Below are 24818 nucleotides of genomic sequence, written 5' to 3'. Positions count from 1 at the left end.
CCATAAAAATAAAAAATAAAAAACTATGATGAAATTGAAATTTTGCCCACCTTACTTCCCAAAAAAGGTAATAAAAGTGATCAAAAAAGTCGCATGTACGCCAAAATAGTACCAATCAAACCGTCATCTCATCCCGCAAAAATCATACCCTACCCAAGATAATCGCCCAAAAACTGAAAAAACTATGGCTCTTAGACTATGGAAACACTAAAACATGATTTTTTTTTGTTTCAAAAATGAAATCATTGTGTAAAACTTACATAAATAAAAAAAAAGTATACATATTAGGTATCGCCGCGTCCGTATCGACCGGCTCTATAAAAATATCACATGATCTAACCCCTCAGATGACCACCGTAAAAAAATTAAAATAAAAACTGTGTAAAAAAAGCCATTTTTTGTCATCTTACGTCACAAAAAGTGTAATAGCAAGCAATCAAAAAGTCATATGCACCCCAAAATAGATGCCAATCAAACCGTCATTTCATCCCGCAAAAAATGAGACCCTACTTAAGATAATCGCCCAAAAACTGAAAAAACTATGGCTCTTAGACTATGGAGACACTAAAACATTTTTTTTGTTTTAAAAATGAAATCATTGTGTAAAACTTACATAAATAAAAAAAATAGTATACATATTAGGTATCGCCACGTCCGTGACAACCTGCTCTATAAAATTACCACATGATCTAACCTGTCAGATGAATGTTGTCAATAACAAAAAATAAAAACGTGCCAAAAAATCTATTTCTTGTTACCTTGCCGCACAAAAAGTGTAATATAGAGCAACCAAAAATCATATGTACCCTAAACTAGTACCAACAAAACTGCCACCCTATCCCGTAGTTTCTAAAATGGGGTCACTTTTTTGGAGTTTCTACTCTAGGGGTGCATCAGGGGGGCTTCAAATGGGACATGGTGTAAAAAAAAACTGTCCAGCAAAATCTGCCTTCCAAAAACCGTATGGCGTTCCTTTCCTTCTGCGCCCTGCCGTGTGCCCGTACAGCAGTTTACGACCACATATGGGGTGTTTCTGTAAACTACAGAATCAGGGCCATAAATAATGAGTTTTGTTTGGCTGTTAACCCTTGCTTTGTAACTGGAAAAAAAATATTAAAATGGAAAATCTGCCAAAAAAGTGAAATTTTGAAATTGTATCTCTATTTTCCATTAAATCTTGTGCAACACCTAAAGGGTTAACAAAGTTTGTAAAATCAGTTTTGAATACCTTGAGGGGTGTAGTTTCTTAGATGGGGTCACTTTTATGGAGTTTCTACTCCAGGGGTGCATCAGGGGGGCTTCAAATGGGACATGGTGCCAAAAAAAACAGTCCAGCAAAATCAGCCCTCCAAAAACCAAACGGCGCACCTTTCACTCTACGCCCCGCTGTGTGCCCGTACAGTAGTTTACGGCCACATATGGGGTGTTTCTGTAAACAGCAGAGTCAGGGCAATAAAGATACAGTCTTGTTTGGCTGTTAACCCTTGCTTTGTTAGTGGAAAAAATGGGTTAAAATGGAAAATTAGGCAAAAAAATGAAATTCTCAAATTTCATCGCCATTTGCCAATAACTCCTGTGCAACACCTAAAGGGTTAACGATGTATGTAAAATCAGTTTTGAATAGCTTGAGGGGTGTAGTTTCTTAGATGGGGTCACTTTTAGGGAGTTTCTCCTCTAGGGGTGCATCAAGGGGGCTTCAAATGGGACATGGTGTAAATAAACCAGTCCATAAAAATCAGCCTCCAAAAACCATACGGCGCACCTTTCACTCTACGCCCCGCTGTGTGCCCGTACAGTAGTTTACGGCCACATATTGGGTGTTTCTGTAAACGGCAGAGTCAGGGCAATAAAGATACAGTCTTGTTTGGCTGTTAACCCTTGATTTGTTAGTGGAAAAAATGGGTTAAAATGAAAAATTAGACCAAAAAATGAAATTCTCAAATTTCCTCCCCATTTGCCAATAACTCTTGTGCAACACCTAAAGGGTTAACAACGTATGCAAAATCAGTTTTGAATACCTTGAGGGGTGTAGTTTCTTAGATGGGGTCATTTTTGGGTGGTTTCTATAATGTAAGCCTCGCAAAGTGACTTGAGACCTGAACGGGTCCCTAAAAATTGAGTTTTTGTAAATTTCTGAAAAATTTCAAGATTTGCTTCTAAACTTCTAAGCCTTATAACATCCCCAAAAAATAAAATATCATTCCCAAATCAATTCTAACATGAAGTAGACATATGGGGAATGTAAAGTCATCACAATTTTTGGGGGTATTACTATGTATTACAGAAGTAGAGAAACTGAAACTTTGAAATTTGCAAATTTTTCCTAATTTTTTGTTAAATTAGGTATTTTTTGGTGCAAAAAAAATAATTTTTTTGACTTCATTTTACCAGTGTCATGAAGTACAATATGTGACGAAAAAACAATCTCAGAACGGCCTGGATAAGTCAAAGCGTTTTAAAGTTATCAGCACTTAAAGGGACTCTGGTCAGATTTTCAAAAAATGGCCTGGTCCTAAGGTGTAAAAAGGCTGTGTCCTTAAGGGGTTAAAAGGGAACCTGTCACCGGGATTTTGGGTATAGAGCTGAGGACATGGGTTGATAGATGGCCGCTAGCACATCCGCAATACCCAGGCCCCATAGCTCTGTGTGCTTTTATTGTGTATAAAAACCGATTTGATACATATGCAAATTAATCTGAGATGAGTCAGAGCTTGAAAATATGACTCTTCTCTGGTCACACAAGTAAGATATGACTCCTTTATGTTAATTTGCATATGTATCAAATCAGGTTTTTTTACACAATAAAAGCACACAGAGCTATGGGGACTGGGTATTGAGGTATAACCACTGTCCACCAACGATTATTCAAGGGGAGGCGGGTGTGGGATTTCAGCCGACATCCCGTTCGGATTAACCCCCAGGGCGCCGCAATCTTATTTTAAACTCATGACGTACTGGTACGTCATGGGTCCTTAAGGGGTTAAAGAGGACCTTTCACCGATTCTGACATTGTGAACTAAGTATACAGACATGGAGAGCGGCGCCTGGGGATCTCACTGCACTTACTATTATCCCTGGGCGCCGCTCCGTTCTCCCGCTGTCTTCGGTCACTAAGTTATGGTAGGCGGAGTCTGCCCTTGTTCTGCTGTAGCGCTGGCCAATCGCAGCGCAGAGCTCACAGCCTGGGAGGTTCTTTTCTCCCAGGCTGTGAGCTCTGCAATGCGATTGGCCAGCGCTACAGCAGAACAAGGACAGACTCCGCCTACCATAACTTAGTGACCGAAGATACCGGAGGGCATAGCGGGAGAACGGAGCGGCGCCCAGGGATAATAGTAAGTGCAGTGAGATCCCGGGCGACGCTCTCCATGTATGTATACTTAGTTCACAATGTCAGGATCGGTGAAAGGTCCTCTTTAAAAAAATAATAAAAAAAATAACTGCATACAAAAAGCTGTGTGCGTCACCACTCTTAGTCCAACTGAGCATCTCCAGACAACATTTAGACCACATCCTCCATACCAGATGGTCCTCGCCTGCTTCTGATGAAGACCTTCCACTTTGGTCCCTTCAACCACACAGAGAACAATCTGATCCAGCAGTTGCCCAGGCCTGTGCCAGTATGGTTTACACCCCCCCCCCCCCTTCCTGGTCCCCAATAGTTTGCATCCTTAACATCAGGAGGAGCATTAGATGGTTCCACTATGCCTTGAGACTTACTAAACTTCCCTCTTGTTGCCTTCCGAGGTCTCCAGATAAACTTAAAAAAAATGCTTTGACAACAATAATGGGGTCAGTGACTGTTTTTTTTTATTTAGATCCGTCTGGTGCCGAGCTCACGTTGGTTAAAAGAGAAGGGAAATAACATAAGAGCGGTGTACTGTCTGATCACAAATCATCAGAAGGAAAGCCTTTATACTAAACGTGACGACTACCTGCACACATTGCCTATTTGCAAGCAAAGAAATCCATATAAAAACTGCACATGAATCTACACTATTGATCACAGTTTTTGTCTGTTTTTCCTGTTTATTTCAACAACCCCATTAAAGATTAAAGTCTATGGGGAAATCCATGCTACAGAAGTACAGAATGGCACAAACAATTGACACGCTGCGGAGTGTGAAACGTGCAATGTGTACGAGATTTGACAACAGTTCACTTTGTTGGAAGTGTATTATGCTGCGGTTTTTCTGCACAAAAATGTTATGTTTTGTTTTAAAAAAAAGCACGTAATCTGCATTGTGTGCAGGTAGCCTCAAGATGTTATTCTCCACAAAGATAGAAAGAAAAATCTAAATAAACCTAAGTAGACATGAACAAGTCTCATTAATGACAGTTCTTCACCTGCGAAGGGCTGTCCCCGCTGTGGAAGAAGCTACTCTGCTGCTTGACATCTTGTGCCTGCACTGCTCCTACCCCAAGTAGTGACTGTTCATTTGCAGCTACCCAAAAGTGTAGTGACGTATGCAGTCGCTGCTCCGATAGTGGATGCAGAGCCTCTATTAGATTGCTAGGGCTGAGCAAGATGTCCAGCCCTGTCAATCAAGCAGCAAGGAGGTGATTCTTTAGCGGCAGGGACAGCCCCTCGTGGATAAAGAATGCTCATCTCTAAACCTAAGTCATCTGCAACTGTGAGTCTTCAGCTGCTGCAAAACTACCATGCTCCGAGGGTGACCATACACAGAGCAGCCGGGCTGCGGGATCAGCATGCGGAGTGCCGCAAATTGTCAGGCTGCTCCTGTATTTCCCTTTGAAACTATGGCTGGCACAGGCCAGACATTAGCGGTACTAGATAGGTTGTCAGAACAAGCTGAGAGTTGTAGTTCCACAGTTTGCAGAGCGCGGTTCAAGGTGTCAGTACATGACCAGGCATTTAATGATTACATGCGGGTGATTGACAATATGACAGAGCAGCAACAAGTCTTAAAGGTCATTTCTGGCTGGAGGGAAATTTGGACTAAACTGATTTCTAGATAAACCACATACGAATTCTGAACAAACCTCACCGGTTCTCTCTTATTCAAGCCACTTTATTCGAGCTGCAGCATTAGGTAATGTTTTCAAGATAAAAGACAAGTTTTACAGCATAATCGTAGCAATAAGTTACAGTGCATTGCTCGTCCACCACACAGTCCTCCTCAGAAGTGTACAAAGTCCTCATTTCTCATCTTAAAAAGTCTGGAAGATCAATATAAATATTGCTCCAGAATAGTTGAGAAAAAAAAAAAATAATAATAAACACTGTTTCCACCTCGGACTCTGATGTTATCACAATGTTCTGTTCTAGAAATCGATTTTTTTCAGCGTTGCATCGGTTCTAGTTTTCGTAACTTCAGTGATGCGTTGGATATAAAGCCAGGCTGATTTTGTTGAGACTCTGTTTCTGGGGATTGGAACATTACTCGCCCCCGGTGGTTGAAAATATAGAATGACGGGTGGTTCCTTAATGTATCAAAGGTCCTTTGAATTAAAAAAATATATAATTATATTTTTATACAGCGCTCTACAGCCCACTGTCTAAACTAACTAGACTGCAACCTGAATGCTTCTGATTCTCAGGGCAACAAAGAGGACTAGGACATTCCCAACATCCCTACAACAGTATTATTGACAGCCCTTCTATTTTTATGGGGGAATACATGCCATAGACACTACTGACACCTTTTAGTGAACATCAGCAGAGTCTACAAACCATCACAGGGAATATGCAGAAGTGTTATATTCCTTATCAAGGTGCATAACAAATCCACAAACCAAGAGATTAAAGGGCTTCTGTACCTATTTTTTTTTTATCATCTATTTTGGATAGATAATCAGATCGGGGGTCTGACGCCCGGGATCCCCACTGATCAGCTGTTTGAGAAGGCGCTGGCACTCCTGTGTGCGCCGCGGCCTTCTCGCCGTTTCCCGCAGGCCAGTGACGTCACAACTATCATCAGTGGCCTTGACGCGGCTCAGCCCCGTTCACTTCAATATGATAATAGTTGTGACATCACGGCCTGAAGGAAACAGCGAGAAAGCCGTGGCGCTACTGTGCCAAAATATCTTTATGCATAGTGATGGTTGTCTCATATCTAAAACTTAAAGAGGCTGTCATCGTTAGGATACGCCAATGTAAGAGAGGTGCGGGTCCCTATGTGTAGAACGGGGCACCCAAATTGAATGAGAGCGCACCATACATGTGCTACGATGCTCTCCATTCACTTCTATGGCAATTCCAAAAACAGCCAAGTGCTGGCTTGGCTATTTCTGGAAGTCCCATAGAGGTGAACAGAGAGGTGGCCATGCATGCACAGCAAAGTCTGACATGAGCCAGCTCTTGCTCACTTTGGAGGCCCCATTCTGGAGATAGGTGCGGGTCCCACCTATCCGACACTGGTGACATATCCTAGCGACAGGCCACAACCCCTTTAAGGCAGTCAGCTGAATGCTTCTTCAACAGGCTGCATTCCTCCCAATTCCCCCATGCACACGCATGCTGGGCTTGGCTGAGCATTCATTTGCTCTCAAAAGAATATCTTCTAGTGGTGGCTTATCTGCTGCGAGAGAAAAGGACTAAGCATGTTGGAATACAACATGCCTGCTCCTCCACCCCCCAAAAAAATAATAATCTGTCTTTAGGGAAATGGACATTAGATCATACTGATTGAAGTAAACATGCTTACTTGTTCCTCAGCTCTGAAGTGGCGTCCATATCTTTAAACTCTCCAGCAATATGGACTATGCCGTAGCAGGCGACTACAAATGCCAGTAAGGTCTGTAGGACTATCTGCAAATGAACCAAATGAGAAATTGTTAGTTCCACAGCAAACAAGAGCCCTGTACAAGAAGCAGTACAACAAATAACGTAAATCAAGGGGGTCAGCACTCCAACTGTGGTGAAACTACGACTCCCAGCATGCACACTTTCTTTTCTCAGAACTGTCATAGAAGTGAACGCAGCATGCTGGGAGCTGGAGTTTGCTGACCCCCGAGGTAGAGAATGACACCCTTCCAGATATCTTTCCACAAGTTATAGCCTTCAGCTCAAATCACAGCTAGTACATAAAAGTAAAGGGTCTGGCACATGAAGCAGGTCCTGCGGTGGTTACCGGCACTACTTACATCTATCGGTAATGTCTCATCTTCTTTTTCGGTCAATCTCATGTACGAGCGATCTAAAGGTAAAAACAGATTGGGCAAAATCAGACAGACAATCTGACAAATGTGAGGGCCGCTGTGAAGTAGCATGTATTGGGTTTTCCCAACATTGCAATTGGCGAGGTCCAGCAATGAGGACAACAGTGATGACAGGGTCAGAGCCTGCACTAAGTGCAATGAGATGTGCCCGCATGGCCCCCTCTATTAAAGGGGTTTTCAAAGGTTTTAATATTGAAGACCTATCCTGAGGATAGTATTAAATAAACTCCAGGAAAAGGGGTCGAGAATTGTGCATTTTCTCTTAGAATGCACGTTTTATTTCTTATCTGCGGTGGTTTTGTTGCGTTTCGGCCATTCAAGGCCTTTGTCAAACTGGCGAGGAGAGACACATATAGGAATACGTGCTCATTTCGATAGAAGTGCGTCCTGAGTAGGCAGTGTGCGACTAAGTATTTTTTACGCTCTATCCTGAGGATAGGTCATCAATATTAAATGCCTGGAAAACCTCTAACAATATAATGAACATATCCATTGGGCAGCAGTACTTACTGATTCTGAGATGCAATCACAATTCCTAAAGCTTCAGCATTTCTTGTTGAATTTATGTCACAGCTAAGACTATAACCTGTCAGAGGGTAAAGTTACTATAGGCGGTATATATACACTTTAGACAGTTCACAGGCTACCACCCAAAAAAACAAAAACATAGCCTTTAATAAATATGCATTAAAAAGTAAAATTATCAACAAAAGGGTGGGAATATATGTGCAGTCATGGCGACTTCCAGGAAAGTCCGGTAAGTGTAATGCTCATTTTCCCAGTCGTCTCCTTGACAGCACATCCTGAGAACTAACAAAGTTCAAAGGCCATGTCCTCATTGGCAAATACATCAACCCTATAATGCTTGGTGAAGGTGTGAGCCCTCTTCCAAGTGACCACTCTGCAAATTTGTTCTAAAGACGCAGAGGCTCTCTCGGCCCAGGAAGTAGACACGGATCTTACTGAATGGAGGAGCCTTTTTACCGGAGGTTCTATAGGCCTCAGAAATGGCACACCTAATCCAGCTGGATATAGAGCTTTTTGCCGCTTTTTTTTACCCTTATTTGGGCCGGAAAACTGAATAAGTCATCTATCCTCCAATCTCTGGTGACATCTAGATAATTAAGTACACTTCTTCTAACATCTAAATTATGAAATTTTGTTTCCTGCTTGTTTTTGGTGTTGGCACAAAACGAGGGAATAACAAAGTCTTTGACTTGTGGAAAGTAGAAACCACCTTAGGGAGAAAATTGGGATCTAATTTGAATAGGAGCTTGTCTTCAAACACTCTAAGGAAGGGCTCTTGGATAGGTAAAGCTTGAAGCTCACAAACTCTTCTCGCAGAGGATATTGCCACTAAGAAAATGGTCTTAAGAGTAAGCCATTTAATAGTCAGGGAGGCTACAGGCTCAAATGGAGAATCTGACAAACTTGTAAGAACTGTATTCAGATTCCATGGAGCGACCATATTTTTAATTCTGGGTTTCAATCTATCAGCCGCTTTAAAAAACCCAGGAGATCTCATAAAGACTAGTGTTATATAGGGAACCTAATGTGGAAACCTGTACCTTAAAGGATAACTGTCTTTTTTTTTTGGAGTATTGGATTGTGGTGATTAATATCTCCTTGGTGGCCCTATTTCAACTTTTCACTGTGTATTCAATTACCCCTTAATTCCACATTTTTGTTCCCTGTACCGCCTATTTTTACCTGTGCTTAAAAAAGGGTTGCTAGGCATGGTCCGGAGCACTCTGCGTGCAGGGTCACATTACTGACAGCCAGGTCCTCCCCAGCAGCTGATAACAGTGCCTGGGCTGTGTGCACTTCTCCCTGTCCCTGCGCTTGGCAGACGCTCCCTCACTCAGCAGAGCTGGAGAATGCAGAGTTGGAGCAGCGCAGACCAGGGAAGGGAGATCTGCTGTCTGCTCGGTGTACAAATGAAAGCAACATGTGGTAAGAGGACCCCTTTGTGCTGCAGGAGATTAACCCTTTAGGGGGGGAGGGCTCTGGTTACTGACACTTTTGGGGGGCTATTGTTACTGGCTAGTGAGGGCAGGTGGGATTAGCCTCAGGACGAGGGCAGTGGCGGCCATCTTAACTGAATAGTGAAATTGCAGTTTTATGCAGACTGGATGCTAAGGGCTGAATCTTATTAAATATGGGGTAAGTCAGTCTAATAGTAACTGATTATGGAATATCATGTTATTAGTAACTACATATATGGAAATTTAAATTAGGGTCTAAATGTGACAGTTATCCTTTAAGGGTGTTCGGGGAGAGACCCATATCCAAACCGTCCTGGAGAAATTCCAGGATGAGAGGGATGTTGGGGTTAGATTGCTCTGCAAAGGGAGGGAGTACAAGTACTGCCCTGAGTGACCTGTCTGCCTGCTGGGAGACTCAGCAGCATGTTGTATGTGTAGAACTACAAGTCCCAGTTGTACAACGACACTGCTAATACACACAGGATCTTACCCCTACCTGCAATGCTCTGCAGAACTTCTCTTTCAGCTCCTGTGCCAAGCATTTGTCTCCTCACTGCCTGCAGGCATAAACCAGACCCGACTTCCAGTCCTGAGTGAAGGCATCTACTGCCACACAGGGATCCCTTGGATTGAGTGAGAAGTAATGTGGTACTTTGTGGTTTCTTCTTGAGGCAAACAGATCTAGACTCAGATTGCCCCATTGATTTTGTATCTTCTGAAAGGTCGACTGGGATAGGGACCACACGCCTGGATCCAGTCTCTGTCGACTGAGAAAGTCCGCCTGAAGATTGAGAGAACCCTTTAAGTGTACCGCAGCTAGAGATCTTAGGTTCCTCTCTGCCCATAGAAAAATCTGTTTTGAGAGATTCTGAAGGTGACCATGCCTTGTACCTCCCCGATGTTGGATGAAGGCTACAGCTGTAGAATTGTCCAAGTGGACGAGTACATGACGGTTCTTGGATTGTCTCAGAGTTGCTTTGAGGCCTTCCCATATAGCTCGAAGTTTCTTGTAGTTGGACGACATCCTCCTCTGAGCTTCGGACCAAGTCCCCTGAAAGGAACCTGTGGCAGTAAGGGCACCCCAGCCCCAGGAACTGGCATCCAATGTCAACTATAGCACTTCCTCCTGGCTCCAAGGGACTACTGACTCCAGATTCTGGTCTCTGAGCCACCACTGTAAGGTGGTCTTTACCTCTGGTTACAGACATCCTCTAGTCTAGGGTTAACTGAGATCTGTTCCATTTCCTGAGAATGAGGTCCTGCAGAGGCCTCATGTGGAATTGGGTCCAGGCGACAGCTAGAATACAAGAAGATAGGCGACCTAAAATCTTCATGTCCTGTCTGATCGAACAAAAGGGCTTTCTTAAGAATTGTTGGATCCCTAACTTTAGATCCTGGACGTTTGGTATGGAAGAAAGGATTTTTGGAGGACAGAATCCAGCAGGATGCCTAAAAATATTCTTTGATGGTTTGGGATAAAATTGGATTTCTCCCAGTTGACTATCCAGCCCAGGTTCTAAAAGGACCACCTGAAGATGAGCTTGTAGGAGATGCAATTATGGAATAATTAAAATTCCCTTTTGGCTTAGGAAGGCCACTACTTCTGCCATAATCTTGGAGAAGATGCGAGGAGCAGAAGATAGTCCAAAAGGGAGACAGTTGAATTGAAAGTGAATAATCTTCTCTTTCAGCTTCACTGCAAAACTCAAATATTTTCTGGATAGGGGATGGATTGGAACATGAAAATAGGCAGATGAGCTTCATGGTGGATCTGACAGTCTCCATTTTGAACTTGCGATAAGTTATGTGTGTTTAGTGGCTTCAGATTTATAATGGTCCGGAATTTGCCGTTCTATTTACGAACCAGGAACAATGGGGAATAGTGACCCCTTTTTATTTCCCTGTTGGGAACACTCTATTGCCCCTAGGCATAATTTCTTTATGCCTTTGGACAGAGCGGACCCCTGAGGCCAGGGGAGTTGGGTTATCATGAACTTTTGTGAAGGGGGGGGGGGAACCAACTCTATAGCATAACAATTTTTTACGATACTGATTATATACGGGTCAGCGATGACTTGCTCCCAGGAATTTATGAAGGAACTGAGTCATCCCCCAACACGAATGGAGTCATTGCTTGGAAGAGGAGGAGGAATCTCTCTTATTGGGATTAAAAAGAAAATTCCTTCCTTTACTGCCCTTGGCATAGCTCCACCTTCCCGATTTTCCTCTGATCTGGTATCCTGCTGTTTACGAAAAAAGTGCCTTCTATTTTTGGATCTGTCTTCAGAAAAACCTTTTTTGTGGTCTGTAGCATTTTCTAAGATCTTATCCAGATCGTGGCCGAACACATACTGTCCATAGAACGGTAAGGATATGAATTTGTTTTTAGATGTCATATAACCAGACCAGGCCTTTCAACCCACAGGACTCTTCTGATGGTGTTAGAGTACGGCTGTATGGGCAGAAAGTTTTACAGACTCAGTGGAGGAGTCTGCCAGGAAATTAGTGGCCTTTCTAAGCAGGGTAAGGCTGTCCAAGATTTGCTCTCTTGGGGTCTTGTTAATTAAGTGGAGCTCTAATTGCACCAGCCACACCAATAAGGTACGAGCTACACATGTCGCCGCCACTCCGGGTTTTAAAAGAGCAGCCGTAGCTGCGCAGCGTCTGCAAAAGAAAGGAACGTGTGCTTTGCGACTTTGGCCACTGGGACATCAACTCTGGGAATGGAGTCCCAGTCTGTGCAATCTGCCTCATCAAAGGTGTACTGCCTTTTTATGCTACAGGGAATAAAGGAGCCTTTTTCAGGTTTTATCCCATTCCACTCTTATTATCTTCTGTATGTTATCCGGAACTGGGAATACAGATCTCTGCCTCTCTCCCAAACATTTCCTCCTGAACAGATCTGGGCTTCCTGGGAATCTCCATTCTGATTGTAGCTCTTATGCCTTTGATTAGCTCCTCAATATCTTCAGGATTAATAAGGAATCTTTTATATTAGTTATCTTCCTCGGATTCTTAAAATCTTTCTAAGATCTCAGGATTCACGGAATCGGAATCACTTCCCACATACATAATATCTGTAGAAGAACCCCGTCTATGGGGAGGGTCCCGGGCGGCCAGGGCAGATTGAACTCCCACTCTAACTATGGACTTAATATCCTCCTGCAGACTAGATGATTCGGACTTGACAACAGACGCAGTACACTCCTTGCATAAAGGTTTAGACCCAGAGGAAGGTAGTCATTTAGAACACAGACCACACTTCCTGGGTTTAACCTTAACAGAAGAGGAAGACTCCTTTTCTTCCTGCAACATACAAGGGAGAGCAGGGTCAACCATTACAGGGGAAGTATAACATAAGGAGGCTACTCACAGAACCCAGTGTAGTGGGGGGCTCAGATCCAGAGCCAGTGGTAGGGGCACTCATGTTACCAGTTCCCGTCCACAGAAACGCCAGAGACTGCAGGCAGCGTGAGAACTCTGGGCGCCATGTTGGGACCGGCGTTGCACTCTTTAAATGTTAGGCATGCGCCGCCATGACGCTAAGTCACGCCCCCTTGGCATCGGACGTCATCACCCGGCGGCTGGAGGGAAGAACACTGGCAATGAGGGGAAGGGGTGGGGGGGTCCTCTGATAGGACAGGAAAAAAAAATAACAAACAAACAAACTCAGTGTGTGCTGTCATGGAGACGACTGGGGATAGATAGATATATATAGCTATCTATCTATATCTTTATTTAGATGACATGACATTTGTTATCACAATGATAATGTCTGAATGTCTCTTTTTGAAATGACTACTTCATCTCTGAAGTATAGGTAATATTTTTTTTTTATCAATACAGTGGTTGTCAGTGATATCGTTACCTGTAGCAACCACTGTAACTGGTGTAAAATAAGATAGGAATCCCGGTTTACCTGCATTATAGGTTACTTCTAAGAGCCCATTCACACAACCATATGGTCGCTGTGCCCGTGTTGCGGCCTGCAATATACACAGGCATTAGCTGTGTGAATCCCATTTCACGGATGCAGACCCCGCTGACTTGAACGGGTCTGCAATATACAAAATATGCCAAAAGATAACACATACCCTATGTTTTCCCGTAACTTGTAGATCACAAAGCAATTCAAGTCAATTGGTCTCCGTCCGTGACATGGAGTTCACATTTACAGTGACTGTTTTGCGGACCACTCCTTGCGTTCCACAATACAGGCATCACAGCCATACGTTTGTGTGAATGAGCCCTTAGGGTGGGTTCACATCTCGAATTTGTCATCCATTTAACCCCTTACAGGCCAGACCCGCTTGTGTACGGCGCAGCGGGACGTAGCTTGCCGCCCAGCGCAGTAGGGCTCTGTGATCAGTGGTTGCAGGAGCTGTGCCCACTCGATCAGCGGCAGTTGACGTAACAAAATGTATACCTATTGTAAACAATAGGAAATAAAAAATAAAAAAAGTCCCCATATCCGGAACAAACCACTGTTTGTATATATCACATGATGTACTCCATCACGGGAACTACATAAAAAAAACCTATATAAAAGTCTTAGGCCTGGTTCACACTTGAGGCGTATTTAATACGCACATTCTTGTCTGACGTTTCCGGGGTGTATTACAGCGCATTTTTGGAAATAGGAAACGTGCGTCATACGCGCGTTCTTGCGATTGACCACAGGAGGCGTCCAATGAAAAACAGCCATGTCTACACTGAGGTGTCCAATGAAAGAGACTTCCTGTGGAGCACCTGCCTGTTGCCATGTGCGAAACGCGCGTCCATACGCGTGTTTTTAAGATGGAAACGCACAAACGTCCATTATGCTACATTCCCGTTGAAGTCTATGAGCGCGAATACACCCCAAAGAAGCTCCTGTACTTCTCTGGGCGTAGGGCGTTTTACAGCACGTTCGTACGCGCTGTAAAACGCGCAGGTGAGAACCATGCCCATAGGGAAACATGGGTTTTCGCCTGGTAGGAACATGCTGTAAAACGCTCAGGTGTGAACCAGGCCTTATACAACACAAAATAGTACCAATGGAAAAAGTCACCTCTGCCTGCCACATAATACAATTGACAAAATAAATTAAAACCTATGTCTCTCAGAAAATGTTAAAAAAAATAAAAATAATACATATTACGTATTGCTGCGTCCGTTGTGACGTGCTTTATAAAAATATCACATGATCTACCCTGTCTGGCGAATTATGTTAAAAAAATTTATATATAAAAAAAAAGAAAAAAAAAAAAAAAAGCCATTTTTGGTCACCTTGCCTCACAAACTGGGTCACGCCAAGCTATCAGTCTTATCTACCCCTTAAAGGGACACTGACAGGCCGTTAGAGCTTATAAAGTGACATATATTCTTCTATTGGTCTTAATATGATAAATTAAACTATACCATTATCACCCCTCACTGCCTTTCCGTTACTTATAAAAAGTGTTTTTATCAAAATGAAAATTACCTTACTTTGCGCCCAAGGGGCTGTCCCTCATTCAGTTCTGTGCCCAGCCGCGCCCCAACTGCCGTCTCCTAGTGCCGCCCAGCTCATTAGTATTCACTGCACTGGGCGGCTTTTTTTTCTCCTGCGCATGCCCAGTACTATCTTCTACTGGAGCTAGAGGGTGCCGGGGACCTTATCCGGCGCAGGCACGGAGAGACAAGATGAGGCTGATGCCAGGAAGATAGTACTGGGCATGCGCGGGATTTCGCCGCGTCGGGAGAAAATAAAGCCGCCCAGTGCAGTGAATACTAATGAGCTGGGCGGCACTAGGAGACGGCAGTTGGGGCGCGGCTGGGCACAGAACTGAATGAGGGACAGCCCCTTGGGCGCAAAGTAAGGTAATTTGCATTTTGATAAAAACACTTTTTATAAGTAACGGAAAGGCAGTGAGGGGTGATAATGGTATAGTTTAATTTATCATATTAAGACCAATAGAAGAATATATGTCACTTTATATGCTCTAACGGCCTGTCAGTGTCCCTTTAAATAGTACAGGTGGAAATGTTACAGGAAGATCTTCTGCCTGTGTGAGCTAGGAGAGGATGATGTGACTGTTAGGTTGTGCAGAGCAAGCAGTGCAGGGGGCGGGGAAGGGCAGATTATTCACACCCATAGATTCATGAGGGAGAGCTCAGGCATTGTTGGTTCACACCCCCACAGCATGTAAACAAAGCATGAATAACAGAACCATGCACAGGTGTAAGTGTGTGTTTTTTTTTTTTTTAAGAAATCAAGCTTAAAAGGATAAGTGTCACATTTAGACCCCAATTTCAATTTTCATATATGTAGTTACTAATAACATGATATTCCAGAATCAGTTACTATTAGACTGACTTACCCCATATTTAATAAGATTCAGCCCTTACCAACCAGTCTGCATAAAACTGCAATTTCACTATTCAGTAAAGATGGCCGCCACTGCCCTCACCCTGAGGCTAATCCCGCCTGCCCTCACTAGCCAGTAACAATAGCCCCCCAAAAGTGTCAGTAACCAGAGCCCTCCCCCTAAAGGGTTAATGTCCTGCAGCACAAAGGGGTCCTCTTACCACATGTTGCTTTCATTTATACACTAGATGGCAGATCTCCCTTCCCTGGTCTGAGCTGCTCCATCTCTGCATTCTCCAGCTCTGCTGAGTGAGGGAGCGTCTGCCAAGCGCAGGGACAGGGAGAAGTGCACACAGCTGAGTCCCACATGCCTCCAGCCTCCCCACGCAGCGCCCATACACTGTGCCACAGGGGTCCTCCTCAGACTATCATCTCTCCTTTTGTGTGACCAAGGTCTGGATTTGACCGAAACGTCAAAGATCTATAGTGACATTTAACAGGCGGCATTGCTTTCCTTTTTTTGCCTATATATTATATGAAGGATGTGTCATAATAAAATAATTTTTATTTGCATGAAAACCTTGAGTGCGCAGTGGTACTTCTCTTACTCCACTGAAGTGCCTCCCATTCGATTTTCTATTGACCACGTTCACAATACTTTTCTTGGTTTCTAAATCAAATCAAAATTCTGGTATCCTGACAACTCTAATCTCAGACATATGGCCAGAGTAAGTGTGGGTTACACTGCTATCTCCAGAATAGGAGGGAGAGAACGCCGCACGTGCGCAGTGTGCTCCCCATTCATTGCTATGGCAGCTCCATACACAGCCGATGCAACCACCCTCTGTTCACCAGTGACACTCCCCAAGCAGGGAATGGTGGCCGTGCTCGCTGGGCTTTTTCTGCCTATGCGCGGAGTGCTCTCCCTCACTTCGAGGGCCCGTTTTGGAGATAGGAGTGAGTCCCAGAGGTGGGAGCCGCACCCATCCTACCGATGGATTGACAGTACTCCACTCAAGCTCCTCGCTCTGGTTGCACAGCGAGGGAAGAACAGGGGGCTCAAGAACCCTGTTTTAGCAAACATGGGGGTCCCACCTGTGGTAACCATGGCAATGACCCATTGATCAACTCTAGATAATGCATTTCCAGTCTGTCTTTTAGCCATCGATGCATCATTCATTGACAGCAAGCAGAGGTCTTGAAAACGGTGATGAGCTGAATGAAAGTGTATTCGAAACTCCCATGCCTTATCCTAACAGCTGGCACAGATGCCCATGTGCCCTGGGGAAAGATCTGGCAGCCATAAGATGGCAGGTGGAGGGATCAGCAGTCACCCTCTGACCCCAGCAGAGCAGAAGACACCTCTCCAGAGCTGCCCTCCCGCACACACATCCCCTTCCTGTACAGGAGGCGGACATACAGCACCCTCCGGTGACAACGGCCGGGCTCCCCTCCCCCCGCGGCCTGTCTCGTTACAGCCGCTTATCCCGTCCACCCACTCCGTACTACACTTCGCTCTCCGGGCCTGTGACTTACGCTGAGCCGCTGAAAAAGCCGCATGTGCCAATGCAAAGAGACCGACCCCGACCAGCCCTTTCCAGATTGAAGACGCCATGTCCCCGGAGCGCCTCCACTACAGCGAATAGCCGGCGGTCGCTATCAGTGACGTCAAACTGCTGAGACGGCGTCCGCTTACGTCTGACGTGCTGCCGGCCAATCACCTACTTGCGTAGTAAAGAAATGGCGCCATGTTGTGGTTGGCTCGGTTAGATTTCTAGAAGGCAGGAAGAAGAGGCGTTTTCAGTTAAATAAAACTGGTTCTAATTAAATAATAAATGTCAGAATTGCTTAGAAATATTTTCTTTATACACTATAGTTTCCAAAGTGTCCTTTATAAGTCTTATGGCGGCATCATACTACATGGGAGGCTCATAAAGTGTGGGGGGACACTTCTGGGGTCACCATACTACAGGATGGCACGTGAAAGAGTAGCCTGCCTCCAATATCTCCAAATCAAACTGCATAATAGTAAATCAGTCTGAGTTGTCCATAGTAACCAATCAGTGCTCAGCTTTCATTTTTTTAGAGCTCTGTGGGAACTGAAAGCTGAGCTCTGATTGGTTGCTATGGACAACTAAGCCTGATTTACTATTTAGGCAGTTTGATTTGGACATATTGGAGGCGGGCTACTTTATCGTGGGCAGTAAAGGAGCATCACTGTTGTGTGGGGGAGACAAGTGGGCATCATACTATGTTGGGACGGGAGTACTAAAGGGGCATGGTTACTGTCTGGGGGGCACCTTTATTGTGTGGAAGGCTCTAAAGGGGCATCACTATTGCGTGGGGGAGACTTAAAAGGGTTGTGCAAGAATGGAGATTTTTGGCAACCCTCCTCCCCACCTGTAAAGGGAAGATGACTTACCTGTTTCCCAGCGTTGGCTCCCGCGCCTTCTCCCAGCCTGCAATGCTCTGCTGGGCTCCCTCAATGTCAACATTCGGTTTGACATCACCGCAGCCAATCACTGGTCATGGTGGGGACCGGCTCCCCTTAGGCCATGAGAAATTGTCACATGAAGCAAGGGGATCTGGTCTCTGCCGCTGCGATTGACCGGATGTTGGCATTGAGGGAGCGCAACGGAGCATCGCAGGCCGGGAGAAGAAGGAGCGGGGAGCCGACACCGGGAAGTAGGTAAGTAATCTTCCCTTCACAGGTCCAGTAAAGTGCGGGGAGGGGGGTTGCTCCTATTCTTGCACAAGCCCTTAGGGGACATAATTAGTCGGGGAGGGGGGGGGGGGGGGGTGCCACCTTTACTGTGTGGCAGTCACAAAGGGGACTGGGCAGGGATGGTTGTTTATGGATTGGGAAGAGTTAAAGGTGTGGCCTAATGCACAAAAAATATTGTCACACCTGCCACTGGTGTTGTCCCTCTTCACATTTGTAAAATGTTGGGAGTAGAGATGAGGGAATGGAGTTATCTCATCGAGGGTTCTTGACCTGCGAGGAGCTGTCCCCGCGGCTGAAGATGCTCCCTTCTGCCACGTAACTTACAGGTCCAGAAATGTTGCCCTGTCCTGACAGTCCCAAGACTGGAGCGCGGCAAAAGCAGCGGAGGACGGAAGGAGCTGGAGCCGAGCTGTGGGAGCAGGTAAGGACCCTTTCACACATCCGTGAAGACATCTGGGACCGTGAAGAATCCATGTGTCTTGTTTTTTGCTCTCCTTATGTCATCTGTATTCCATGGACACTGCTAGGCTGAAAATTAATTTACAGAGCATCTCCTACCAGTGTTCCGCGAAAACCACTGACCAAACACAGATGGTATCTGTGTTGTGTCGGGGGTTTTCACGGATCCATAGACTATGGCCTCATGCACACGATCGTTGTTTGCTTCCGCGTCCGTTCCGCCGATTTTAGCGTTTCGGGTGCGGACCCATTTATTTCTATGGAGCCGTTGAAAATGCGGATAGTGCCATCTGCGTCCTTGATCCGTGGTTCCAGTCCGTCAAAAAAATATAACCTGTCCTATTCTTGTCCGTGGAAAACGGTTCACGGACCCATTCAAGTCAATGGGACCGACGCGGATGACAAGACTGTCATCCGCGCGTCCGTTTTATTCCTATCATTTGCATGGCAAACCTGTCTTAGATTTTTTTTTTACCTTCCTTTATGTCTGGTGGTCCTCCAAAAATAAAAACGGAAACAAAAACGGAAACAGATCACGGAACAACAGAACCTTATTTTGAGGATCAGAACACAACAACGGTCGTGTGCATGAGGCCTATAAAGTATGTGAGGGATCCGTAATCATAGACCTGCTTCTGTGGTGTCACCACAATCTACAGAAAATCACTGACGTGTGAAAGAACCCTAAGGCCCCTTTCACACGTGAGGTGAACGCATTGCACCCGCACTGAATACCGACCCATTCATTTCTATGGGGCTGTGCAGATGAGCGGTGATTTTCACGCATCACTTGTGCGTTGCGTGAAAATGGCAGCAAGCTCTATTTTGTGCGTTTTTCACGCAACGCAGGCCCCATAGAAGTGAATGGGGCTGCGTGAAAATCGCAAGCATCCGCAAGCAAGTGCGGATGCGGTGCGATTTTCACGCACGGTTGCTAGGAGACGATCGGGATGGAGACCCGATCATTATTATTTCCCCTTATAACATGGTTATAAGGGAAAATAATAGCATTCTGAAAAAGTAAAATAGGGCTGGAGGGGTTAATTTTTTTTTTTTTTAACTCACCTTAATCCACTTGTTCGCACAGCCGGCATCTCTTCTGTCTTCTTCTTTGAGGAATAGGACCTTTGATGACGTCACTGCACTCATCACATGGTCCATCACATGATCCATCACCATGGTGTGGATTTCACCCTTTTCAATGGAAGGCTGAGATCTGCGGTAAAACCGCATCTAATCTGCACCAAAAGCTGGCTAGAAATTGCGGATTTTGGTGCAGATAAGGTGCAGAAATGCATACAAGTTCGTGTGAATCTTACATGCGTTCATCCGCACTCATGTACAGGTGGCCTAAGGGTAACTGCACACAATGCGGATTACATGCGTTTTTTCTGCCAAATTTCATTTTGTTTGTGTGGATTTTAAAAGGTGCAGCCTGTCAATTGTATGTGCGACTCCGCGCCTTCCGTGTGTTGTTAGAGGGGTTTCCCCATAGACTTTAAAAATTAAATTTGCAACAAAAACTGCACCAAACCTGTGATCCATAGTGCAGACTTAGGGCTCATGCACATGACCGTGGCACGGCCGTATGCACCCCGCATCGCGGACCCATTCACTTCAATGGTCCGCAATCACGGAGGCACGTATCGGAACCCCACGGAAGCACTACGGAGTGCTTCTGTGGTGTTTCTGGCCGTGCCTTCACACCAAAAGAAAAGTAGTGCATGGGTCCACTATCCGCATGCGGCTGCCCCACGGTCGTGCCCGTGAAAATTGCGGTCCGCAGCACTGACACGGAGCTCTTACGTTCGTGGGCATGAGCCCTTAGGAGCATTTATATGTGGTTTGTTCAGATTTCATGCAGATTATATGTCAGGTGTATATGGTAGTGTATATGGCAGGTGTATAGTATAGTGCACACTGTTGTGTATATGGCAGGTGTATAGGGTAGTGCACACTGTTGTGTATATGGCAGGTGTATAGGATAGTGCATACAGCAGTGTATATGGCAGGTGTATAGGATAGTGCATACAGTAGTGTATATGGCAGGTGTATAGGATAGTGCATACAGCAGTGTATATGGCAGGTCTATAGGATAGTGCATACAGCAGTGTATATGGCAGGTGTATAGGATAGTGCATACAGCAGTGTATATGGCAGGTGTATAGGATAGTGCATACAGCAGTGTATATGGCAGGTGTATAGGATAGTGCATACAGCAGTGTATATGGCAGGTGTATAGGATAGTGCATACAGCAGTGTATATGGCAGGTGTATAGGATAGTGCATACAGCAGTGTATATGGCAGGTGTATAGGATAGTGCATACAGCAGTGTATATGGCAGGTGTATAGGGTAGTGCACACAGCAGTGTATATGGCAGGTGTATAGGATAGTGCACACAGCAGTGTATATGGCAGGTGTATAGGATAGTGCATACAGCAGTGTATATGGCAGGTGTATAGGGTAGTGCACACAGCAGTGTATATGGCAGGTGTATAGGATAGTGCACACAGCAGTGTATATGACAGGTGTATAAGGTAGTGCACACTGTAGTGTATATGGCAGGTGTATTGGGTAGTAATACGGTAGTGTATAGAGTAGTGCACACGGTAGTGTATAGGGTAGTGCACGTGGCAGTGTATATGACAGGTGTATAGGATAGTGCACACAGCAGTGTATATGGCAGGTGTATAGGATAGTGCACACAGCAGTGTATATGACAGGTGTATAAGGTAGTGCACACTGTAGTGTATATGGCAGGTGTATTGGGTAGTAATACGGTAGTGTATAGAGTAGTGCACACGGTAGTGTATAGGGTAGTGCACGTGGCAGTGTATATGACAGGTGTATAAGATAGTGCACACAGCAGTGTATATTGCAGTTGTATAGAGTAGTGCACATGGTGGTGTATAGAGTAGTGCACACCGCAGTGTATATGGCAGGTGTATAGGATAGTGCATACAGCAGTGTATATGGCAGGTGTATAGGATAGTGCACACAGCAGTGTATATGACAGGTGTATAAGGTAGTGCACACTGTAGTGTATATGGCAGGTGTATAGGATAGTGCACACAGCAGTGTATATGACAGGTGTAAAGGTAGTGCACACTGTAGTGTATATGGCAGGTGTATCGGGTAGTAATACGGTAGTGTATAGAGTAGTGCACATGGCAGGTGTATAGGATAGTGCACTGCACACTGTAGTGTATATGACAGGTGTATAGGATAGTGCACACAGCAGTGTATATGGCAGTTGTATAGGGTAGTGCACACTATGGTGTAAATGGCAGGTGTATAGGGTAGTAACACGGTAGTGTATAGAGTAGTGCACACAGCAGTGTATATGGCAGGTGTATAAAGTAGTGCACACAGCAGTGTATATGGCAGGTGTATAGGGTAGTGCACACGGTAGTGTATAGAGTAGTGCACACGGCAGTGTATAGAGTAGTGCACACGGCAGTGTATAGAGTCACGGCAGTGTATAGAGTAGTGCACACGGCAGTGTATAGAGTAGTGCACACGGCAGTGTATAGAGTAGTGCACACGGCAGTGTATAGAGTAGTGCACACGGCAGTGTATAGAGTAGTGCACACGGCAGTGTATAGAGTAGTGCACACGGCAGTGTATAGAGTAGTGCACACGGCAGTGTATAGAGTAGTGCACACGGCAGTGTATAGAGTAGTGCACACGGCAGTGTGTAGAGTAGTGCACACGGCAGTGTATAGAGTAGTGCACACGGTAGTGTATAGAGTAGTGCACACGGCAGTGTATAGAGTAGTGCACACGGCAGTGTATAGAGTAGTGCACACGGCAGTGTATAGAGTAGTGCACACGGCAGTGTATAGAGTAGTGCACACGGCAGTGTATAGAGTAGTGCACACGGCAGTGTATAGAGTAGTGCACACGGCAGTGTGTAGAGTAGTGCACACGGCAGTGTATAGAGTAGTGCACACGGCAGGTGTATAGAGTAGTGCACACAGCAGTGTATATGGCAGGTGTATAGAGTAGTGCACACAGCAGTGTATATGGCAGGTGTATAGAGTAGTGCACACAGCAGTGTATATGGCAGGTGTATAGAGTAGTGCACACAGCAGTGTATATGGCAGGTGTATACAGTAGTGCACACGGCAGTGTATAGAGTAGTGCACACGGCAGTGTATATGGCAGGTGTATAGAGTAGTGCACACAGCAGTGTATATGGCAGGTGTATACAGTAGTGCACACGGCAGTGTATAGAGTAGTGCACACGGCAGTGTATATGGCAGGTGTATAGAGTAGTGCACACAGCAGTGTATATGGCAGGTGTATACAGTAGTGCACACGGCAGTGTATAGAGTAGTGCACACGGTAGTGTATATGGCAGGTGTATAGAGTAGTGCCACGGCAGTCTATATAGTGCACAACGGTAGTGATAGAGTAGTGCACACAGTAGTATATACAGTAGTGCACACGCAGTGTATAGAGTAGTGAACACGGTAGTGTATAGAGTAGTGCACACAGTAGTGTATATGGCAGGTGTATAGGGTAGTGCACACAGCAGTGTATATGGCAGGTGTATAGAGTAGTGCACACAGCAGTGTATAGAGTAGTGGACACGGCAGTGTATAGAGTAGTGCACACGGCAGTGTATAGAGTAGTGCACACAGCAGTGTATAGAGTAGAGAACACGGTAGTGTATAGAGTAGTGCACACGGCAGTGTGTAGAGTAGTGCACACAGCAGTGTATATGGCAGGTGTATAGAGTAGTGCACACAGCAGTGTATAATGGCAGGTGTATAGAGTAGTGCACACAGCAGTGTATATGGCAGGGTGATAGAGTAGGTGCACACGCAGTGTATAGGGTAGTGCACACAGCAGTGTATAGAGTAGTGCACACGGCAGTGTATAGGGTAGTGCACACAGCAGTGTATAGAGTAGTGAACACGGTAGTGTATATGGCAGGTGTATAGAGTAGTGCACACAGCAGTGTATATGGCAGGTGGTATAGAGTAGTGCACACGGCAGTGTATAGAGTAGTGCACACAGCAGTGTATAGAGTAGAGAACACGGTAGTGTATAGAGTAGTGCACACAGCAGTGTATAGAGTAGTGCACACGGCAGTGTATAGGGTAGTGCACACAGCAGTGTATAGAGTAGTGCACACGGCAGTGTATAGAGTAGTGAACACGGTAGTGTATAGGGTAGTGCCACACGCAGTGTATAGAGTAGGTGCACACGGTAGTGTATAGGGTAGTGCACACAGCAGTGTATAGAGTAGTGCACACGGCAGTGAATAGAGTAGTGAACACGGTAGTGTATAGGGTAGTGCACACGGCAGTGTATAGAGTAGTGCACACGGTAGTGTATAGGGTAGTGCACACCACAGCCGGCGGGGCCCTCGTCACTCGGACGCCTCCCTCTCTTCTTGCCTCATTCCCTGGGAGGGCTTTAGCAGCAGACCGGCCCCCTGTCATGGCGCCGTTGTGTACGGTAATGCCGGGCTCCGGGGAGGGGGTCCCTGGGTGGCAGTGCCCTTCCTGTTGATTATCGCGACAGGCCTATGTCGGGCAGAGGACAGCGCTATGGAGGAAATCGTGACAGAGGAAGCAGGTGGAGGCCATTCACCGCCGGGACAGCACCAACTGCTGATCTTCATCCCTGCTCCTCACCCTCACCATCCTCACCATCTGGCTGTTCAAGCACCGCAGGTTCCGTTTCCTCCATGAGACCGGCCTGGCCATGATCTACGGTCAGTACCGGGGGGCGACTCTCAGCCTAAACTTTCTGTCTGTGTCCGGGTCTGTGCTGATCTGACGGGTCAGGTAACGCAGCTACTTGTGTCCTCGTCTGTACTGGATCTGACGGGTCAGGTAACGCAGCTACTTGTGTACTCGTCTGTACTGGATCTGACGGGTCAGGTAACGCAGCTACTTGTGTCTGGGATGTCAGTCATGATGCGGTTTCACTTCCACGACTTTCTTTTTCCCACCCATACGAAACAGTGGAAATGACACATGACAGCGTCCCTCTGACTGCCATGGAGTGCAAGCTCCTCTGGTAATTGTTGTCTATGGCCTGGGCCAAGCCTGTATGTATGGAAATAGCTGCAGACCCCCAAAACCTCCTGAAAGCAAACATCCATGCCCCTGAGATCTACATTC

The 24818-nt window shown here is 45.5% G+C and overlaps 2 protein-coding genes across 2 annotated transcripts in view; one reads left to right on the top strand and one right to left on the bottom strand.

The window, feature by feature from the left end:
- Positions 1-4523: 4523 nt before the first annotated feature.
- MMGT1 (membrane magnesium transporter 1) lies at positions 4524-17162 on the bottom strand. Its single transcript, XM_040442095.1, has 4 exons — positions 17029-17162; positions 7105-7157; positions 6666-6769; positions 4524-5460 (listed from the first exon to the last, which is right to left on the bottom strand). The coding sequence occupies exons 1-4, from the start codon at positions 17105-17107 to the stop codon at positions 5301-5303; spliced, it is 396 nt and encodes a 131-aa protein (XP_040298029.1). The 5' UTR covers positions 17108-17162; the 3' UTR covers positions 4524-5300.
- Positions 17163-24118: 6956 nt separating this feature from the next.
- SLC9A6 (solute carrier family 9 member A6) overlaps positions 24119-24818 on the top strand; it is a 57929-nt gene continuing 57229 nt past the window's right edge. Inside the window, exon 1 of the mRNA XM_040442093.1 lies at positions 24119-24406. Within this exon, the coding sequence (XP_040298027.1) occupies positions 24397-24406 (10 nt within the window). The 5' untranslated portion in view covers positions 24119-24396. The remainder of the gene's footprint in view (positions 24407-24818) is intronic.

Source organism: Bufo bufo, chromosome 8 (assembly GCF_905171765.1).
Source record: "Bufo bufo chromosome 8, aBufBuf1.1, whole genome shotgun sequence".
In the NCBI taxonomy this organism is placed as follows: Eukaryota; Metazoa; Chordata; class Amphibia; order Anura; family Bufonidae; genus Bufo; species Bufo bufo.
Note: the sequence above shows the minus strand (reverse complement) of the source record. Positions and strands in the feature narration are given on the sequence as shown.